Here is a 19,012-nt window from a genome sequence, read left to right on the forward strand (position 1 = left end):
TGGACTCAGAAAGCAAACATTTAATGCTGAGACCTCGCAGGAAATCCAAGACAGAGACCATAATAACGAGGATAACGAGGGAGAGGCAGCAGGTTGGAGCACAGCTGAGGATAACTAATAATGACTCAGGAGAAAGTTAAACTGAAGACAGACACAGAGAACAGCAACCACCAAAATACAACAGGAAGACAGAAGCAACTGAACGAGGAGAATAAATAAAAAGACCATCAGGAACTTCTATAAGTCCCAGGAATAAGCACAACATGCTAACAGAAAGAAACAATCCAAAATCAACAATGCAAAATGTTAAAGTAACTCGAAGATATAAAAATGAAAAACTAGACCCTTAAACCCAAAAACTCAAACCTGGGCCCAGACCAGCAGACCAAAGCAAAGAACAAACCCTTCACATCTTTGGTCTGGGCTGTGCTGGGCTCTGAGGGTGTAAGAATGAGCTCAGGATGAAACTAAAATAACCGGGATAAAACTGAAAGCTCTTCGTGTGTGACGACAGCCACACGAGCTCAGTGTGTGGATCACTATTATTTATCACGTTCACACCAATGTGTTGCCAACACAGATGTCTGATGCTGAGGGCCTCTGTGAAAGTGACTGGCTTTAATAGTAAACACTTCACACAAATGAATGTATATCATTTTGTGATGTTAAATCAGCTGATAAAAACTAAGGACTGATTATTTTTTTGTTTTGTTTGTGCTGAAAACATGTTTAATAAAAAAAGGGCGCAGGTTTAATAAGCTAGAGTTTCAGTCTGGATGCAACTGAACCCCCCCCCCAAATTTGTGTAATTTTATTTACAATCATTCACAAAGTTTTTCTTTACATTAAGATGCGCAAAAATGACATAAATTGCAAAAATGAATGGCAGAGAGGAAAAGTGCAAAGTTCATTTTTCTTATTATTATCATAATGAAAGGACAAATTCACCTCAGCACATGCATGTTGTATTTGAAATTAATGCCAGTCCTTTCTATCATTTATGTAATTTAATGTGAATTTAAAGATGAGATATTTATCTTCATGTCTGGGATGAATATAAATATGTTACAGAAGCCAAGACGATAAATATGACTTATAAAAACTGAAACACACAATATGACAAACAAAAAGGTAAATCTCGTAACATAATAAACTGAGGAAAATAAAAATAACGGATAAAATCTTTTTTAAAGACTAATAATGAACAAAATAAAATAATAATGGTCATTTGGTACGTTAAATTAAGCAGCGAGTGTAGTTACACTCCGGGCCCGTGGGGGCGGTAATGAGCTGGAAACTGAGCCGCCCAATAAAAAGAAGAAGCTGCGTTGCAGCTGGCCAATCAGCGTACAGCAGTGCAAAGCAGGAAGCGGTTGAAAGCGAGCAGGACCTGCATGGAGAGGATATTTTAGTACTTAATCGTAATTATTCTGACAGGTAAACAGTTTTATTTACAGCGTGTCATAGTATCAGCTTCCGGTGTGACGTTAGCCTGTGAGCGGTTTAGTCTGCAGTCTGTTAGCGGTTAACGGTGGTTGGCTAGTTAGATAGATAGTTAGTTAGGTGGTGGTTAGTTAGTTATTGGGTTTTCAGGTAAGTGAAAGGTTATTTTCAGATCTCAGATCAGCTGTTAGTGAGACACGTGACCAGCTGAAACCTGCAGAGTGAACACCTGCAGCTGTGAATGTGAAGCTCAGTCTGAACCTTTGATCAGACTGGAACCTTTGGACCTGCTGATACACCTGTGATACACCTGCGTGTCTGTCCTCGGGGCTGATGATGGACCCACCACACACAGACTTCTTCTACTGCTGCGGAGCCGCCACGGAGCTGCTCAGGTTTGGATCCTGCCCCCTAACCTCTGCACACAAGGTGCTCTTCCTCATCATCCCAGGTGAGCCCCACCCACATCCACAGCTCAGCAGTACCTGTTGTGTTTCATACTTCCGGAGGAAGCTGTGCTCAGGAGTTCAAACATCACGACATACCCTGTACTGAAGGAATACTGCAGTACAGCACAGTAATACTGTAGTACAGATGCAGTATTACTGTAGTACAGATGCAGTATTACTGTAGTACAAATGCAGTATTACTGTAGTACAGATGCAGTATTACTGTGAACTGTGAACTTTCAGTTCTCAACAAACTAATTCAACCCCCCAACGCTTTACCACCACACTTCTGTTCCTCTGAAACCTGCAACTCCTTGATGCTGTTCTGGACTACGAAAATCAGTAACATCCACCAGCAACTCAGATCAAATGTTGTGTCTACGCCCTCTCCAGAACCTTTTCTCCTTTTTGAGCCGTTTTCCACTTTTCATCTTCCTGATTTATCCGATATTTCCGAGTTTATATGTAAATCAAAGCCTGCCACATGTCATCTTGACCCCATGCCCACGGGGCTTGTGAAATCCTGCCTCTCTTCTTTACTCCCACTCATCTCTGCTATCATTCACTCTTCTCTCACCACTGGTATCGTTCCCTCCTTATTCAAGACTGCTCTAGTCACTCCTATACTGAAAAAACCTTCTTTAGATCCCAACAACTTTAACAACCTCCGTCCGATTTCCAATCTACCCATCATTTATAAAATACTCGAAAAAGTGGTTGCAGCTCAACTTCATTTACACTTGGTTAATAATAACATCTACGAGAGATTTCAATCTGGTTTTCGCTCATGTCACAGTACAGAAACTGCTTTACTGAAGGTCACTAACGATCTTCTAATCGGAGCTGACTCTGGTCTTCTCACCATCTCTCACTCTGTACTTCTAAGCAGACTTTCCTCTCTCGGCATCTCTGACACACCCCTCGCCTGGTTTCAATCATATCTCCTCGACCGCTCCCAGTTTATTCAACTAAGATCATTCCACTCTCGTCTATTCCCGTCACCTCTGGTGTACCCCAAGGCTCAGTTTTAAGCCCTCTTCTCTTCATAATATACATCCTCCCTCTAGGTACCATTTTCCGCAAATTTGATCTCCAGTTTCACTGTTTGGCTGATGACACCCAGTTATATCTCTCTTGCAGACCTGATTCCTCCCTCCCTCCTTCCTCTCTTTCAGAATGTCTATCCGAGTTAAAATCCTGGTTTAGCTTTAATTTTCTAAAGCTCAATGAGGATAAAACTGAGATCCTCCTTATTGGCACCAAATCCAACCTTTTGAAGGCGAACCATTTCTCACTTACCATCGATAACTCCACAGTTTTCCCTTCTCCTCAGGTTAAGAGCCTCGGTGTCATCCTAGACAGTTCACTTTCCTATAAATCTCACATCAGTAATCTCACCCGTTCCATCTACGCAACATTAACAGATTACATCCTTCTCTTTCCACCCAGTCTACGTCCATTCTTGTCCACAGTCTTGTTACCTCCTGTATTGACTACTGCAATTCTCTTCTGCATGGTCTCCCCCAAAATTCCCTCCATAAGCTTCAACTGGTTCAGAACTCTGCTGCTCGCATTATCACCAGAACCCCCTCCTACCAGCACATCACCCCTGTTCTTCAGGAACTTCACTGGCTCCCTGTGAAATTCCAGATAATATACAAACTTCTTCTGCTCACCTTCAAGGCTCCTCCTCACCTTTCTGAGCTGTTAAGCACCATCTCTTCTGCCCGCTCGCTTCGATCTTCCTCTTCTATCCAGCTTGCTGTGCCTTCCTTCTGCCTCAGCACCATGGGAAGCAGAGCTTTCAGCTGCTCTGCTTCCAGGCTGTGGAGCTCTCTACCCACAGATATGAGAAACACTGGTTCTCTCCCCCAGTTTAAATCTCAACTCAAATCCATCTGTTCAAATCTGCATATTCACTGTGAATCCACTGTTTGTTAATTTTATCTTGTGCTTTTGTTTTATTGTTCTTATTTTGTCATTGTTCTATTATGTGTTTTATCCTATTGTAAAGTGTCCTTGGGTGACTTGAAAGGCGCTCATAAATAAAATTTATCATTATTATTATTATTGTTATAGTACAGTGCAGTACTCTGATTTGGACCGTGACGTGCTCCGGATCAGGTTCGTGCCTCAGCTTTGGTTACCGTGGTTACCACAGGTCTCGCTGACCTCGTGCTGTCTATCACAGGTAACCCAGGTGTGGTGGGCTTCTACAGGACCTTCATGCAGACGCTCCACAGCAGGTGTGGCTACCAGCACCCGGTGTGGGCCGTAAGCCACGCCGGCCACTGCGCTCCTCCGGCCTCCATGGACATGATCGAAGGTACGCACGGCTCTGCTCGCAGGAGAGAGGAGCAGCTCGTTCGGGTGTTTTGACATCTCTACTCCTATTGCAGACGGCGCCTCGGCGGCAGAGGACGACGTGTTCGGTCTGGACGGGCAGGTCGAACACAAGCTGGCTTTCCTCAGGAATCACGTTCCCAGAGAAACCAGCCTGGTCCTGATCGGTCACTCCATCGGCTGCTACATCATTCTGGAGATGATGAAGAGAAATCCTGAGCAGAAGGTGAGTCATCGCAGTTCTCCGGTCTGAAGAGAAACCACAAATCAGCCTCGATCCACAAAAACACACAGCTTACAGCATGCACCAACACGCCTGAACCCAAACAGTGAAGCATGCAGGGACAGTGGACGGAGGGAAGGCTCCAGAGCTCAGACATGACCGTGCCGAAGCGTGGTCTTCTCAGCCTGATCACATGATCAGCAGTAGGGCTGCCACAAATGATTATTTTGATAGTCGACTAGTCACCGATTATTTTTGCGATTAGTCAACTAATCAGATCATCATCCATTGGACGTAAAACATACAGCTTATTGCACCAGCAGCATCTGCTCTTATATAACTATCATTAGCTTACAGCTTTAAGTGTTTAAGGTATGTGCTAACTAAAAATAAAGACAAGATGATATTTTATTAAATTTTAATGAAATCTGCAGATTGTTTTGGTGGAGTTTAATAAACTCTGCTCCTTGCTATCGGAGTATATTCTCGAGCATCTCACACTTCTGATAATCAGCTGTCTGCTTGACGTTTATTCAGCTGTGTAAAAACTATAACTTTAATCTCAGCCAAACCGATTTACTCAGGAACAAATAAAATACTAAAAAAAAGCCAAACAATAACATTTTTAAGTTATCTAAGTGACTGTAGCATCCCCGGTTGAAAAGATGGTCTCTCAAACTGATGGTTCACAATCCTTTTATTAAACAGCCGTGTATGTGAACACACCGTAAGAGCTACAACATACAGAATAAAAGACTATTAGTAAATCAAACAGTGTGTTACCTTTAACCTTTTGACTTATTCATTAATCACAAAGTAATTATCTTTAACTTACATAACATATAACAGTGAAATCGTTGCATCGCTGCCTAAACATGACGAGGTACGTTAGCACCCTCTAGTGGGTGAAAACTTAGCCTTTATCCTTAGTAGCGGTCAGCAGCTATATGCTCTGTAAAACAACAAAGTACAAATCCACAGGACAAACTTTGTTACAAACCTTGTTCCCTCATCAACCAGGCGCTAGGAACTGCTTACAACTCAGGATTGCACCTTAATAGCCGTTCTTTTTCCCATTCCCGTCCATTAACCATAGAGCACACCTTCTCTCTGTGCATTAAAACCCGCGCTTCTGCTATATGGTTTACGCCACTTAATTTACGGCACCTTGTTGCCCTGTGACTTTCAAAATAAAAGCATCCGCTCCAACAATATAATAGTCACTCATAACTTTACAAACTACTTTACAAAATATTAATGAGGTCATTTACAGTGACTTATATATCATGTTTAACCTGAGTAGCGAAAGACGACGGTGGGTTTGAAAACGATTTGCCGGGAGTCCGGTGTTCTCACGGGCTCTAGTGAGCCTTGAACCCCGGCTCGCTATCGAGCTGGTGGGTAACAGACGTCTCCGAAAACGTCGGAGCACTTTTGAAAATATGTGATGTCTTGATAAACTGAGCACATATTTTAAGTTAACACAGCTACATTCTCGCCTGAAAATATGTTAAACGTTTATTTTGTGACCCAGAAAGAATAATAAGAGTGATATTAAAACTAACTAGCTGCCGCCATTGTTGACAACTGCGCTGGGTCGCGCTATGAATTCTGGGACACAGTTTCTTCTTCGGGGTTTAACGGCAGCTGGCATCCTTGTACATGCAGTGCTGCCATCTTCTGTTTCAGTCCGTTATTACACTCTTAAATCCTACTACTTAATCCTGCGTCTTTTGCGATCTTAGCTTCAAACGACGCGTCGACTATTAAATTAGTCGTCGACGATTTTAATAGTCGACGTAATCGTGACTAGTCGACTAATCGTGGCAGCTCTAATCAGCAGGACGGAGGCTGTGTGTGAGAACGAAACTAAAAACAAGCCAAATGAGTTTTTAATTATTGGGATCGTTTAAATCTGGAATCCAACGGCCGCGCTGAGGTTTCATTTCATCTGTCGTTCAGAAACGGAGACTCTTTATGTTTTTATTGTTGTTTATTTCATCCTTCGCCTGCTGCTGTCGTTCACAGCGGGAGTGCCACATGTTTGATTTGGTACGCCCTTCCTTTCTCTCCTCCCGGGATCAAACGGTTTGTTAGCCTTTGTTAGGTGAATGTGTACCCGCTACACCGCAGAGCACTCTGTGGGGGTTTGTTCACAAACTCTGTCTTTGGAGCGCGTGACCAGCTCGGGTGGCGCCCGGTGAGTTCCCGGCTGAGGGCTCTGAGCCCTCCCTTCACTTCTCTCCCATCACTTTTTCAGGAAACGGATTAAATGACATGAAAATCTCCCTGCCTCTAATCCGGGAGTTTCCACAGTTTGCAGCTTCCCGTCTCGGAGCTTTCTGTTGTCTGTCTGAAACCTTCTGTCTCCTCTCTGTTTTTAATGCAGGTCCTGAAGGCGCTCCTGCTGTTTCCCACCATCGAGCGCATGGCTCAGAGCCCTCAGGGGAAGGTCATGACCCCCGTGCTGTGTCACATGCGTTACGTGGTCTACCTGCCCCTCTTCCTGCTCTCGCTGCTGCCCGACAGGCTCAAAGTCGGCCTCATCAGACTGATGCTGGGGGGAATCCGCTCTCTGGACCTCACTGTGGTGCAGCCCACCCTGGGTCTGCTCAGTGGAGACTCTGCAGGTCGGCCATGCTTCGTTCTTCTGTGAGAATACAAACTCCTCCATATGCAGCGAGGGCAGATGCTTTTCAGACTGCAGACATTTGTCTTTGATAAGAAGCTTTTATGTGATAACACAGAGACAGAATTATGGAGAGAAACCCTGTCAGCACCAGAGGTGCCTGCAGAAAGGTGAGGGGGTTACATTTACAACATGCAGTGGCTGCATATTAATATACAGGGAGTGAAAGAGCTCAGTGCATGATGGGAATTCCCCCAGCAGGCTGGCAGCCGGTTCAGATTTAACAGCCGAGGTTTGAAATGTTGAGTTTGCAGCGAGAGCCGGACCAGCTTTAATCTCTGTGGTTTGTTTCCACGTGCAGCCAATGCCATGTACCTGGGCGGGCAGGAAATGAAGAAAGTTCTAAAAAGAGACGACACGACTATCGGGAAACATCTCGACAAGGTAAGAAAAGCCCCGCCTGCAAGAGGAGCGAATGAAAATGAAAGCCAGATACCTGTGCAGGTGCTGTCGCCTTTTTATTAAAGACAGCGCCCTGCCGGTCCTCCTGACTGCTCACGCTTCACTTACTGCTCTGTTCTGTACACTTTGGACACTTTACCGACCACATGACCTGACGCCGCCCCCAGCGCTCCTGTCAGATGTTACAGCAGAGCTTAGCGTCAGCGGTCTGACTCTGAGGGTCAAAGGTCAAACCTGTTGTTCCCTTTGTCGCGCTGAGCCTGTGAAAGCCTGATCAGGCTTTGACGGAGCTCAGTTTTGATCACACCCTCTAAAACCACGTTTCCCCTTTTCTCTCTAACAGTCTGTCTGTCTGTGCTTTCAGCTGATATTTTATTACGGAGCGACTGACCACTGGTGCCCGCTGCAGTATTATCACGAGATCAAGCAGGACTTTCCTCTTGGCGACTTCAGGCTGTGTGAAAACGGCTTCCGTCACGCCTTCGTGCTGGACGCCGGACGCGAAGTCGCCGAAATGGTGTTTGAATGGATCCGTGAAGATTTAAGGAGCCGAGTTCCCGGTGACCAAAATGCTTCATTCAGCGCCTCAGCTGGACGTTTGTAACGAGACCACAGAGCCAAACCAGAGGTTCATGTTGTCTTTGTGTAATAAGATGTGCAGGCGTGGAAGCTGTACAAGTTTGTGCTCAGTGAAAACACTAAACACAGCATCAGCCTTTAGAGGCCTGTAGCTGTGACCACATGCAACTCTTATATCTTGGCAAATCATATCAGTGTATGAATGTGAGCGTGAATGAATAGTGGCATTGTAAAGCGCTATATAAATCCAATCCAATCCATTATATAAAAATGCACAACGATTGCATGAGGGCGCTCATCATAGAGACCAAACATTTTTTAAAGTTTTGAAAATTTACAGTGAAATTTCAAAGAAGTCCAGATGAAGCCGCAGATGTGAGGAACAGTATTTTTAATCCATGTGAAATAACTGCTGTAATATTAACTGTTGTTTATCATTTTGGGAATAAATGAAAACTTAATTTATTAAACACACAGATAACTACAACAGGCCGTGTTACTGCTTCAGGTTCGGTCTGAAGATAAAGTTAATCCCACTCCAGGCTCCTGTAAGTGTGTTGCAGCATGAAGCAGTGAAAGCCTCACTCTGTGTTCTCGGAGCAGATTTTATTTCTCTTTTCTATCTTCCCGATTTCCCCGCTGCTCGACCTCGATGGGTCCTCGATACCTCCCAGCTTAAAAATCTTGGAAAAGTTCCCGAACACCAGTATCTATCAGGCCACTTTTACAGGTGTGCGTACAGCCAGTGGAAAAGTGTTCAGCGCTGATGATGAAGATTAAACTCTCACCGAGTCTCACTGCACGAATCCTGACAGGTCGTTCCAGAGTGAGCACATGAAGGCGTGCACTCATCACCGTGCAGATAACTTTGACTGCACGACCTTTACAGTAAAGATCACGCGTGATGTTAACGTAGCTGGAACTGCACAGCGGTCGGTATGAATAAAAAACACAAACTGAAGCAGTTACATCAGAACAAAAACATTTATTAATTTCTCAGTCAGTGAAACGCGGCTGTGTGAGGGCAGGTTCATGGTTATAGACTGAACAGCCGGTGCTGAGCTCAGTAAACTAACAATAAACACAAACTAATATTCCAGATGTGGTGTCAGATGTAATGAGGTGACGGACATCTGTGAGACTAAATCTTTGCTTCTTGGTTCATGCTGAGAAAAATCCAAATGCAGGAAGTGAGAGTTACAAATATGCAAATGGAGCAGAAATGACTCGTTAACACGACTTCAGATGGCGAAGCATCGGCATCTATCAGAGGCGTATTTTCAGCTTGTTCTGCCGTGATTGGCCACAAAGACCAGAGCAAACACACAAACAGGTGTTGCTCTAATCTCAGACCAGTACACGAGCTGAGGCCTGTGTTTGTGCCTGTGCTACCGGCACCCACAGCTCTCCACCACCATGTTGTCGTACTGCTTGTAGACCACGCTGCCGGCTGAGTCGATGTAGAGGATGCTGATGGGGCTGAGACTGGAGGGGACGCAGCAGCTGGGTGGGCTGAGATCAGGGTCCATGGAGTTCATCAGGGTCTGGATGACAGCATGGTTGGTGGGCTCCAGGTGGGCGCGCAGCGGGAAGTCGCACGTGCCGTCGCAGCGGCGCGCCTCGTAGTCCAAAGGGGCGATGATCCAGTCGTCCCAGCCCAAGTCTCTGAAGTTCACATGCAGCGGTTTCCGGCTGCAGCGGCTCCTCCTGCCTGCTCTCGCCGCCCCACCGAAAGACCGTTTGGACAGAGCTCTCTGTCGATGCCGGCGGTTCTTCTTTACGTGTTTTGGAATACGTTTCGGAGGCTTCAGGAGGCTAAATCCACCGCTCTTCATTCTGCGCGTTACCTCTCCGAACAGACTGTCGGCGGTGTCGGTATGCCAGAAAGCCACCAGCAAAGCTTTCTCCTGGGGTGGGCAAGGGGTGCGACCCAGCCCCAGGACCAGAGGGTCAGCCACCTTGTTGGTCAGTTCAGAGAAGGCCAGGAGCTGGAAGCAGGCCTGTGGTGGCTCCGAAGGATTCCTCAGATGGGCCTTCATGCCAGACCATACGTCAAACACCTCCCACCTGGGAAGACCACCACCCAAAACCTCGACAGTTCTGGAGTCCAGCAGTTGTCTCTCTGAAGAGCAGGAGTACAGGCGGATGTGATAAAGGTTTCCTCCGCTTGTTAGGGCAGGTCGAAGGTCTGCCGGAGGCTTCCTGTGGATTCTCAGCTCGGCCTCCACCAGCTCTTCCATCCTGGCCAGGCTGGACAAGTCGAATATGTAGCGCTGACCGCTCTCCCATGATGGAGGATCTGTGGATAAGGAGGAAAGTAAAGGTAGAACACGCAACATTTAACTTTATGTGGAGGTCTGAAAAGACCAACACTGGTGTTTGGCCACATGTGGGACTCAAGCCTCAGTCTCTAATACAGCTCCTTGGCTCTTCATATGATGTCACCTCTAAGTCTTTATGGCATTCATCAAAGTCAGTGATAAACATCATAAAGGGAACTGAGCGCTGTTAAACAAGAAACAGGAATGATATTTACAAATGTCATTCCTGTTGTTTAACCCGTTTAACAAAAACAGGAAGTTAAGAAAGAAATGCACTAAAATGATGCTGAAATGATAAAACTGATGTGTTGGTGTATGTGGATTCATTCATGGATTTCATATCTATTAAAAGCTTTTCAGGCTGACTTAGAGGAGGGTTTAGAGAATTTGAGATAAATTATCAGATTTTCCGGAGCAGGACCACACCTCCAAACACGCCCCTTCTGGTTCTTATCTATATATGACCCCCCCCCGGTTGTACAAGCTGTTTGTTCTTGTTTTTGTGTCCCTCCCTCCCCTTTTTAATCCTTTCACTTCTTCACTTCTCATTGGTTCATGGGGATCTGCCAGGCCCGGGATACGCCAGTCCCCTCTGAGGCTTTCCCCAAACCGCAGCTCAGTTCATGTGCAAGCTGTTCACCTTTGTCAACTGAAACGCTGTCAAACCCAATATGAGGACGAGAGCCCAGCAAGTGAATAGCAATGAAAACTGTAAACCTGGAGATGAGACCGTCTGATGGTCACAACATAGTAAAAACCCAGCATAAATAATCACTTCTGCTAACTTTAAATTCTTTACTAACTTTAAAAATCAGTGATATATTTAGTAATCTGTGTCAACAATGGAAATATGGTTATTTAGAACAGAATAACACCAAATATAGATGTAATAAAACTAGAACATTCAGTTTTTTAGGCAGGCTTTTGAGGGAAAGTGAATTAAATTGGTGTCAAACCTCGTCCTTGGTCCACAAAACTTGTAACTGTGTTAGCAGCTCCTGCTCTGTCTGAAACGTCAAAGTCTCTGCTTTGAGGTTTGGACAGCGTTTGGTATAAAAACACCATGTAGTCGTGGAGGACCACCGAGCCGTTAACTGACCGATCTCTCCTCATCATGCTCATGTTCGCGCCCCACAGCGAACTGGACTGCAACGCTCCGGTCCACTCCATCCCGACCCAGAAAGCAAAGCAGAGCTGAAACAACACGGGATGATCCATCTGAGGTGCTGTCCTCAAGTCAAATAAAGAGCTTCAGGTAGGGGTGAGACTGAGAAAAATCCCCTCTGACTTTCAATCAGAGGATCATCTTCATGTAGATCGTCTGTGTACCTGCATGCAGGTGTACAGGTAGACAGTGCCCCCTGCCAGCTTTGTAGATTTATAAACATGTGTCACATTAAAGGAAAAATGACTACAAAGTGTTTTGAAAAGAAGTTCCATTTTATGCCTCAAAAACAGCTTCAGTGCTCCCGGGATTGATTGTCTAACACACAGCTGGATCTAAGCATTTCAGAAGATAACCCCTCCTTTGGTTTAACGTGTAACTCGAACCTACAGCCATGCAGAGCCACCAACGCCTTCACTGTGAGCGTGGAAGCATCAGGTTTGTCCTGATTTGTAAAGAATGCATTCTGACATGTCGGAATATTTGAATCCAAGGTTTTGTTGATCAACACAGACTCAATTTGAAATGTAGCTTTTATATATTATATCTTATTAACCCTGCCTTTTCAATACAATGCACTCATCATATGTATACTAATTATGAATATTTCACAATTTAAAATTATTATTTTAAATAGTTATTATTATTATTACTAACTTTCATAATACAACACAAAAAATGAATAGATTAGAAAATATATCTTTACATGAATATACTGCTCAAAAAATAAAAAATAAAAGTCAGATAAGCTCCTGGATCAGAATCAGAATATTTTATTAATCCCTGAAAAAATTATGTGGTTACACTAGCTCCAGGATGATAAAAACAATAACAGAGAGAACTAAATTAAATAATACAAAGTATTACAAAGTTTACAAAATATAAGAAATAGCTCTAATGTGAGTAATCCCCCAGTTCAAACCCAATTAGTTCTTGCATCACCCAACATTTGACAGTGCACCATCACTGATGTAAGTGTTGATTCATACCCACCTCAAAAGCTGAACCTCACTGGTTATTCTTGTGCAGAGACAATTTCATAGTCTATGAAGTTCTACTGAGACGTGATTATTGCTGGTTGAAAACTTTAACCAATTCCCGCCTGGATGACTTGAAACACAGTCAGCTATGGCAATTTTGCTAGTCTCTCAGGAGACTTTGTAGCTTGTTTCAATGGTAATTTCTGGAGTTGTCGATTTACGATATCTAGCCGTCCTTTTTATTGAGGGAAGTTGTCAGGTATTAAGATTTCTTGGCAACATTAACACAATATGGGATTCCAATCCTGCATTCAGTAAAACAAAGTATTGACACTTTGCTCTTTGTCAATACATACAAAGGGACCGTACATTCTTTATTCGACAGTCACTGAGCCAGTAAATGGGCAAATGATCAACCAATCACGTGAGCAATCCCCCAGTTCAAACCCAATTAGTTCTTGCATCACCCAACATTTGACAGTGCACCATCAGTGATGTGAGTGTTGATTCATACCCACCTCAAAAGCTGAAACTCACTGGTTATTCTTGTGCAGAGGCAATTTCATAGTCTATGAAGCTCTACTGAGACGTGATTATTGCTGGTTGAAAACTTTAACCAATTCCCGCCTGGATGACTTGAAACACAGTCAGCTATGGCAATTTTTGCTAGTCTCTCAGGAGACTTTGTAGCTTGTTTCAATGGTAATTTCTGGAGTTGTCGATTTACGATATCTAGCCGTTCTTTTTATTGAGGAGGTTGTCAGGTATTAAGATTTCTTGGCAACATTAACACAATATGGGATTCCAATCCTGCATTCAGTAAAACAAAGTATTGACACTTTGCTCTTGGTCAATACATACAAAGGGACCGTACATTCTTTATTCGACAGTCACTGAGCCAGTAAATGGGCGGGATTTCCAAATGATCAACCAATCACGTGAGTAATCCCCCAGTTCAAACCCAATTAGTTCTTGCATCACCCAACATTTGACAGTGCACCATCACTGATGTAAGTGTTGATTCATACCCACCTGAAAAGCTGAAACTCACTGGTTATTCTTGTGCAGAGACAATTTCATAGTCTATGAAGTTCTACTGAGACGTGATTATTGCTGGTTGAAAACTTTAACCAATTCCCGCCTGGATGATTTGAAACACAGTCAGCTATGGCAATTTTTGCTAGTCTCTCAGGAGACTTTGTAGCTTGTTTCAATGGTAATTTCTGGAGTTGTCGATTTACGATATCTAGCCGTTCTTTTTATTGAGGGAGGTTGTCAGGTATTAAGATTTCTTGGCAACATTAACACAATATGGGATTCCAATCCTGCATTCAGTAAAACAAAGTATTGACACTTTGCTCTTGGTCAATACATACAAAGGGACCGTACATTCTTTATTCGACAGTCACTGAGCCAGTAAATGGGCGGGATTTCCAAATGATCAACCAATCACGTGAGTAATCCCCCAGTTCAAACCCAATTAGTTCTTGCATCACCCAACATTTGACAGTGCACCATCACTGATGTAAGTGTTGATTCATACCCACCTCAAAAGCTGAACCTCACTGGTTATTCTTGTGCAGAGACAATTTCATAGTCTATGAAGTTCTACTGAGACGTGATTATTGCTGGTTGAAAACTTTAACCAATTCCCGCCTGGATGACTTGAAACACAGTCAGCTATGGCAATTTTTGCTAGTCTCTCAGGAGACTTTGTAGCTTGTTTCAATGGTAATTTCTGGAGTTGTCGATTTACGATATCTAGCCGTCCTTTTTATTGAGGGAGGTTGTCAGGTATTAAGATTTCTTGGCAACATTAACACAATATGGGATTCCAATCCTGCATTCAGTAAAACAAAGTATTGACACTTTGCTCTTGGTCAATACATACAAAGGGACCGTACATTCTTTATTCGACAGTCACTGAGCCAGTAAATGGGCAAATGATCAACCAATCACGTGAGTAATCCCCCAGTTCAAACCCAATTAGTTCTTGCATCACCCAACATTTGACAGTGCACCATCACTGATGTAAGTGTTGATTCATACCCACCTCAAAAGCTGAACCTTACTGGTTATTCTTGTGCAGAGACAATTTCATAGTCTATGAAGTTCTACTGAGACGTGATTATTGCTGGTTGAAAACTTTAACCAATTCCCGCCTGGATGACTTGAAACACAGTCAGCTATGGCAATTTTTGCTAGTCTCTCAGGAGACTTTGTAGCTTGTTTCAATGGTAATTTCTGGAGTTGTCGATTTACGATATCTAGCCGTCCTTTTTATTGAGGGAAGTTGTCAGGTATTAAGATTTCTTGGCAACATTAACACAATATGGGATTCCAATCCTGCATTCAGTAAAACAAAGTATTGACACTTTGCTCTTTGTCAATACATACAAAGGGACCGTACATTCTTTATTCGACAGTCACTGAGCCAGTAAATGGGCAAATGATCAACCAATCACGTGAGCAATCCCCCAGTTCAAACCCAATTAGTTCTTGCATCACCCAACATTTGACAGTGCACCATCAGTGATGTGAGTGTTGATTCATACCCACCTCAAAAGCTGAAACTCACTGGTTATTCTTGTGCAGAGGCAATTTCATAGTCTATGAAGTTCTACTGAGACGTGATTATTGCTGGTTGAAAACTTTAACCAATTCCCGCCTGGATGACTTGAAACACAGTCAGCTATGGCAATTTTTGCTAGTCTCTCAGGAGACTTTGTAGCTTGTTTCAATGGTAATTTCTGGAGTTGTCGATTTACGATATCTAGCCATCCTTTTTATTGAGGGAAGTTGTCAGGTATTAAGATTTCTTGGCAACATTAACACAATATGGGATTCCAATCCTGCATTCAGTAAAACAAAGTATTGACACTTTGCTCTTGGTCAATACATACAAAGGGACCGTACATTCTTTATTCGACAGTCACTGAGCCAGTAAATGGGCGGGATTTCCAAATGATCAACCAATCACGTGAGTAATCCCCCAGTTCAAACCCAATTAGTTCTTGCATCACCCAACATTTGACAGTGCACCATCAGTGATGTGAGTGTTGATTCATACCCACCTGAAAAGCTGAAACTCACTGGTTATTCTTGTGCAGAGACAATTTCATAGTCTATGAAGTTCTACTGAGACGTGATTATTGCTGGTTGAAAACTTTAACCAATTCCCGCCTGGATGATTTGAAACACAGTCAGCTATGGCAATTTTTGCTAGTCTCTCAGGAGACTTTGTAGCTTGTTTCAATGGTAATTTCTGGAGTTGTCGATTTACGATATCTAGCCGTCCTTTTATTGAGGGAGGTTGTCAGGTATTAAGATTTCTTGGCAACATTAACACAATATGGGATTCCAATCCTGCATTCAGTAAAACAAAGTATTGACACTTTGCTCTTGGTCAATACATACAAAGGGACCGTACATTCTTTATTCGACAGTCACTGAGCCAGTAAATGGGCAAATGATCAACCAATCACGTGAGTAATCCCCCAGTTCAAACCCAATTAGTTCTTGCATCACCCAACATTTGACAGTGCACCATCAGTGATGTGAGTGTTGATTCATACCCACCTGAAAGCTGAAACTCACTGGTTATTCTTGTGCAGAGACAATTTCATAGTCTATGAAGTTCTACTGAGACGTGATTATTGCTGGTTGAAAACTTTAACCAATTCCCGCCTGGATGACTTGAAACACAGTCAGCTATGGCAATTTTTGCTAGTCTCTCAGGAGACTTTGTAGCTTGTTTCAATGGTAATTTCTGGAGTTGTCGATTTACGATATCTAGCCGTCCTTTTTATTGAGGGAAGTTGTCAGGTATTAAGATTTCTTGGCAACATTAACACAATATGGGATTCCAATCCTGCATTCAGTAAAACAAAGTATTGACACTTTGCTCTTGGTCAATACATACAAAGGGACCGTACATTCTTTATTCGACAGTCACTGAGCCAGTAAATGGGCGGGATTTCCAAATGATCAACCAATCACGTGAGTAATCCCCCAGTTCAAACCCAATTAGTTCTTGCATCACCCAACATTTGACAGTGCACCATCAGTGATGTGAGTGTTGATTCATACCCACCTCAAAAGCTGAAACTCACTGGTTATTCTTGTGCAGAGACAATTTCATAGTCTATGAAGTTCTACTGAGACGTGATTATTGCTGGTTGAAAACTTTAACCAATTCCCGCCTGGATGATTTGAAACACAGTCAGCTATGGCAATTTTTGCTAGTCTCTCAGGAGACTTTGTAGCTTGTTTCAATGGTAATTTCTGGAGTTGTCGATTTACGATATCTAGCCGTCCTTTTTATTGAGGGAGGTTGTCAGGTATTAAGATTTCTTGGCAACATTAACACAATATGGGATTCCAATCCTGCATTCAGTAAAACAAAGTATTGACACTTTGCTCTTGGTCAATACATACAAAGGGACCGTACATTCTTTATTCGACAGTCACTGAGCCAGTAAATGGGCAAATGATCAACCAATCACGTGAGTAATCCCCCAGTTCAAACCCAATTAGTTCTTGCATCACCCAACATTTGACAGTGCACCATCAGTGATGTGAGTGTTGATTCATACCCACCTGAAAAGCTGAAACTCACTGGTTATTCTTGTGCAGAGACAATTTCATAGTCTATGAAGTTCTACTGAGACGTGATTATTGCTGGTTGAAAACTTTAACCAATTCCCGCCTGGATGATTTGAAACACAGTCAGCTATGGCAATTTTTGCTAGTCTCTCAGGAGACTTTGTAGCTTGTTTCAATGGTAATTTCTGGAGTTGTCGATTTACGATATCTAGCCGTCCTTTTTATTGAGGGAGGTTGTCAGGTATTAAGATTTCTTGGCAACATTAACACAATATGGGATTCCAATCCTGCATTCAGTAAAACAAAGTATTGACACTTTGCTCTTGGTCAATACATACAAAGGGACCGTACATTCTTTATTCGACAGTCACTGAGCCAGTAAATGGGCAAATGATCAACCAATCACGTGAGTAATCCCCCAGTTCAAACCCAATTAGTTCTTGCATCACCCAACATTTGACAGTGCACCATCACTGATGTAAGTGTTGATTCATACCCACCTCAAAAGCTGAACCTTACTGGTTATTCTTGTGCAGAGACAATTTCATAGTCTATGAAGTTCTACTGAGACGTGATTATTGCTGGTTGAAAACTTTAACCAATTCCCGCCTGGATGACTTGAAACACAGTCAGCTATGGCAATTTTTGCTAGTCTCTCAGGAGACTTTGTAGCTTGTTTCAATGGTAATTTCTGGAGTTGTCGATTTACGATATCTAGCCGTCCTTTTATTGAGGGAAGTTGTCAGGTATTAAGATTTCTTGGCAACATTAACACAATATGGGATTCCAATCCTGCATTCAGTAAAACAAAGTATTGACACTTTGCTCTTTGTCAATACATACAAAGGGACCGTACATTCTTTATTCGACAGTCACTGAGCCAGTAAATGGGCAAATGATCAACCAATCACGTGAGCAATCCCCAGTTCAACCCAATTAGTTCTTGCATCACCCAACATTTGACAGTGCACCATCACTGATGTGAGTGTTGATTCATACCCACCTCAAAAGCTGAAACTCACTGGTTATTCTTGTGCAGAGGCAATTTCATAGTCTATGAAGCTCTACTGAGACGTGATTATTGCTGGTTGAAAACTTTAACCAATTCCCGCCTGGATGACTTGAAACACAGTCAGCTATGGCAATTTTTGCTAGTCTCTCAGGAGACTTTGTAGCTTGTTTCAATGGTAATTTCTGGAGTTGTCGATTTACGATATCTAGCCGTTCTTTTTATTGAGGGAGGTTGTCAGGTATTAAGATTTCTTGGCAACATTAACACAATATGGGATTCCAATCCTGCATTCAGTAAAACAAAGTATTGACACTTTGCTCTTGGTCAATACATACAAAGGGACCGTACATTCTTTATTCGACAGTCACTGAGCCAGTAAATGGGCGGGATTTCCAAATGATCAACCAATCACGTGAGTAATCCCCCAGTTCAAACCCAATTAGTTCTTGCATCACCCAACATTTGACAGTGCACCATCAGTGATGTGAGTGTTGATTCATACCCACCTGAAAAGCTGAAACTCACTGGTTATTCTTGTGCAGAGACAATTTCATAGTCTATGAAGTTCTACTGAGATGTGATTATTGCTGGTTGAAAACTTTAACCAATTCCCGCCTGGATGATTTGAAACACAGTCAGCTATGGCAATTTTTGCTAGTCTCTCAGGAGACTTTGTAGCTTGTTTCAATGGTAATTTCTGGAGTTGTCGATTTACGATATCTAGCCGTCCTTTTTATTGAGGGAGGTTGTCAGGTATTAAGATTTCTTGGCAACATTAACACAATATGGGATTCCAATCGT

At 43.0% G+C, this 19,012-nt stretch overlaps 2 protein-coding genes and 13 non-coding genes across 15 annotated transcripts; 14 read left to right on the plus strand and 1 right to left on the minus strand.

Annotated features, from left to right (window-relative positions):
* Positions 1 to 1,347: 1,347 nt before the first annotated feature.
* ldah (lipid droplet associated hydrolase) lies at positions 1,348 to 8,593 on the plus strand. The gene is made up of 7 exons (XM_005461901.3): positions 1,348 to 1,437; positions 1,715 to 1,894; positions 4,084 to 4,218; positions 4,292 to 4,461; positions 6,848 to 7,088; positions 7,449 to 7,531; positions 7,914 to 8,593. The coding sequence occupies exons 2-7, from the start codon at positions 1,777 to 1,779 to the stop codon at positions 8,151 to 8,153; spliced, it is 987 nt and encodes a 328-aa protein (XP_005461958.1). The 5' UTR covers positions 1,348 to 1,437; positions 1,715 to 1,776; the 3' UTR covers positions 8,154 to 8,593.
* On the minus strand, positions 8,090 to 12,166 carry gdf7 (growth differentiation factor 7). The gene is made up of 2 exons (XM_003457211.5): positions 11,406 to 12,166; positions 8,090 to 10,427 (listed from the first exon to the last, which is right to left on the minus strand). The coding sequence occupies exons 1-2, from the start codon at positions 11,665 to 11,667 to the stop codon at positions 9,517 to 9,519; spliced, it is 1,173 nt and encodes a 390-aa protein (XP_003457259.4). The 5' UTR covers positions 11,668 to 12,166; the 3' UTR covers positions 8,090 to 9,516.
* Positions 12,167 to 12,631: 465 nt separating this feature from the next.
* On the plus strand, positions 12,632 to 12,770 carry LOC112843207 (U4 spliceosomal RNA). Its single transcript, XR_003215393.1, has one exon. It is a non-coding gene; the product is annotated as a U4 spliceosomal RNA (small nuclear RNA).
* A 366-nt stretch (positions 12,771 to 13,136) lies between these two features.
* On the plus strand, positions 13,137 to 13,276 carry LOC112843213 (U4 spliceosomal RNA). Its single transcript, XR_003215399.1, has one exon. It is a non-coding gene; the product is annotated as a U4 spliceosomal RNA (small nuclear RNA).
* Positions 13,277 to 13,650: 374 nt separating this feature from the next.
* On the plus strand, positions 13,651 to 13,790 carry LOC112843202 (U4 spliceosomal RNA). The gene has a single exon (XR_003215388.1). It is a non-coding gene; the product is annotated as a U4 spliceosomal RNA (small nuclear RNA).
* A 375-nt stretch (positions 13,791 to 14,165) lies between these two features.
* On the plus strand, positions 14,166 to 14,305 carry LOC112843215 (U4 spliceosomal RNA). Its single transcript, XR_003215401.1, has one exon. It is a non-coding gene; the product is annotated as a U4 spliceosomal RNA (small nuclear RNA).
* Positions 14,306 to 14,671: 366 nt separating this feature from the next.
* Positions 14,672 to 14,811, plus strand: LOC112843199 (U4 spliceosomal RNA). The gene has a single exon (XR_003215385.1). It is a non-coding gene; the product is annotated as a U4 spliceosomal RNA (small nuclear RNA).
* A 366-nt stretch (positions 14,812 to 15,177) lies between these two features.
* Positions 15,178 to 15,317, plus strand: LOC112843209 (U4 spliceosomal RNA). The gene has a single exon (XR_003215395.1). It is a non-coding gene; the product is annotated as a U4 spliceosomal RNA (small nuclear RNA).
* Positions 15,318 to 15,692: 375 nt separating this feature from the next.
* LOC112843203 (U4 spliceosomal RNA) lies at positions 15,693 to 15,832 on the plus strand. Its single transcript, XR_003215389.1, has one exon. It is a non-coding gene; the product is annotated as a U4 spliceosomal RNA (small nuclear RNA).
* Positions 15,833 to 16,196: 364 nt separating this feature from the next.
* Positions 16,197 to 16,336, plus strand: LOC112843200 (U4 spliceosomal RNA). The gene has a single exon (XR_003215386.1). It is a non-coding gene; the product is annotated as a U4 spliceosomal RNA (small nuclear RNA).
* A 375-nt stretch (positions 16,337 to 16,711) lies between these two features.
* Positions 16,712 to 16,851, plus strand: LOC112843204 (U4 spliceosomal RNA). Its single transcript, XR_003215390.1, has one exon. It is a non-coding gene; the product is annotated as a U4 spliceosomal RNA (small nuclear RNA).
* Positions 16,852 to 17,217: 366 nt separating this feature from the next.
* LOC112843205 (U4 spliceosomal RNA) lies at positions 17,218 to 17,357 on the plus strand. The gene has a single exon (XR_003215391.1). It is a non-coding gene; the product is annotated as a U4 spliceosomal RNA (small nuclear RNA).
* A 366-nt stretch (positions 17,358 to 17,723) lies between these two features.
* Positions 17,724 to 17,863, plus strand: LOC112843201 (U4 spliceosomal RNA). Its single transcript, XR_003215387.1, has one exon. It is a non-coding gene; the product is annotated as a U4 spliceosomal RNA (small nuclear RNA).
* A 363-nt stretch (positions 17,864 to 18,226) lies between these two features.
* LOC112843214 (U4 spliceosomal RNA) lies at positions 18,227 to 18,366 on the plus strand. Its single transcript, XR_003215400.1, has one exon. It is a non-coding gene; the product is annotated as a U4 spliceosomal RNA (small nuclear RNA).
* A 375-nt stretch (positions 18,367 to 18,741) lies between these two features.
* LOC112843206 (U4 spliceosomal RNA) lies at positions 18,742 to 18,881 on the plus strand. Its single transcript, XR_003215392.1, has one exon. It is a non-coding gene; the product is annotated as a U4 spliceosomal RNA (small nuclear RNA).
* Positions 18,882 to 19,012: the final 131 nt, after the last annotated feature.

Source organism: Oreochromis niloticus, linkage group LG19 (assembly GCF_001858045.2).
Source record: "Oreochromis niloticus isolate F11D_XX linkage group LG19, O_niloticus_UMD_NMBU, whole genome shotgun sequence".
Taxonomy (NCBI): domain Eukaryota; kingdom Metazoa; phylum Chordata; class Actinopteri; order Cichliformes; family Cichlidae; genus Oreochromis; species Oreochromis niloticus.

What these genes read in the sequence shown, in the direction of transcription:
- ldah (XM_005461901.3), top strand. Translation starts at nt 1,777, where the DNA reads ATGATGGACCCACCACACACAGACTTCTTCTACTGCTGCGGAGCCGCC. An exon ending in GCTCTTCCTCATCATCCCAG is followed by an intron (nt 1,895 to 4,083) that starts GTGAGCCCCACC and finishes TGTCTATCACAG; the next exon opens with GTAACCCAGGTGTGGTGGGC. An exon ending in CTCCATGGACATGATCGAAG is followed by an intron (nt 4,219 to 4,291) that starts GTACGCACGGCT and finishes CTCCTATTGCAG; the next exon opens with ACGGCGCCTCGGCGGCAGAG.
- gdf7 (XM_003457211.5), bottom strand. Translation starts at nt 11,667, where the DNA reads ATGGATCATCCCGTGTTGTTTCAGCTCTGCTTTGCTTTCTGGGTCGGG. An exon ending in TTTTGTGGACCAAGGACGAG is followed by an intron (nt 10,428 to 11,405) that starts GTTTGACACCAA and finishes CCTTATCCACAG; the next exon opens with ATCCTCCATCATGGGAGAGC.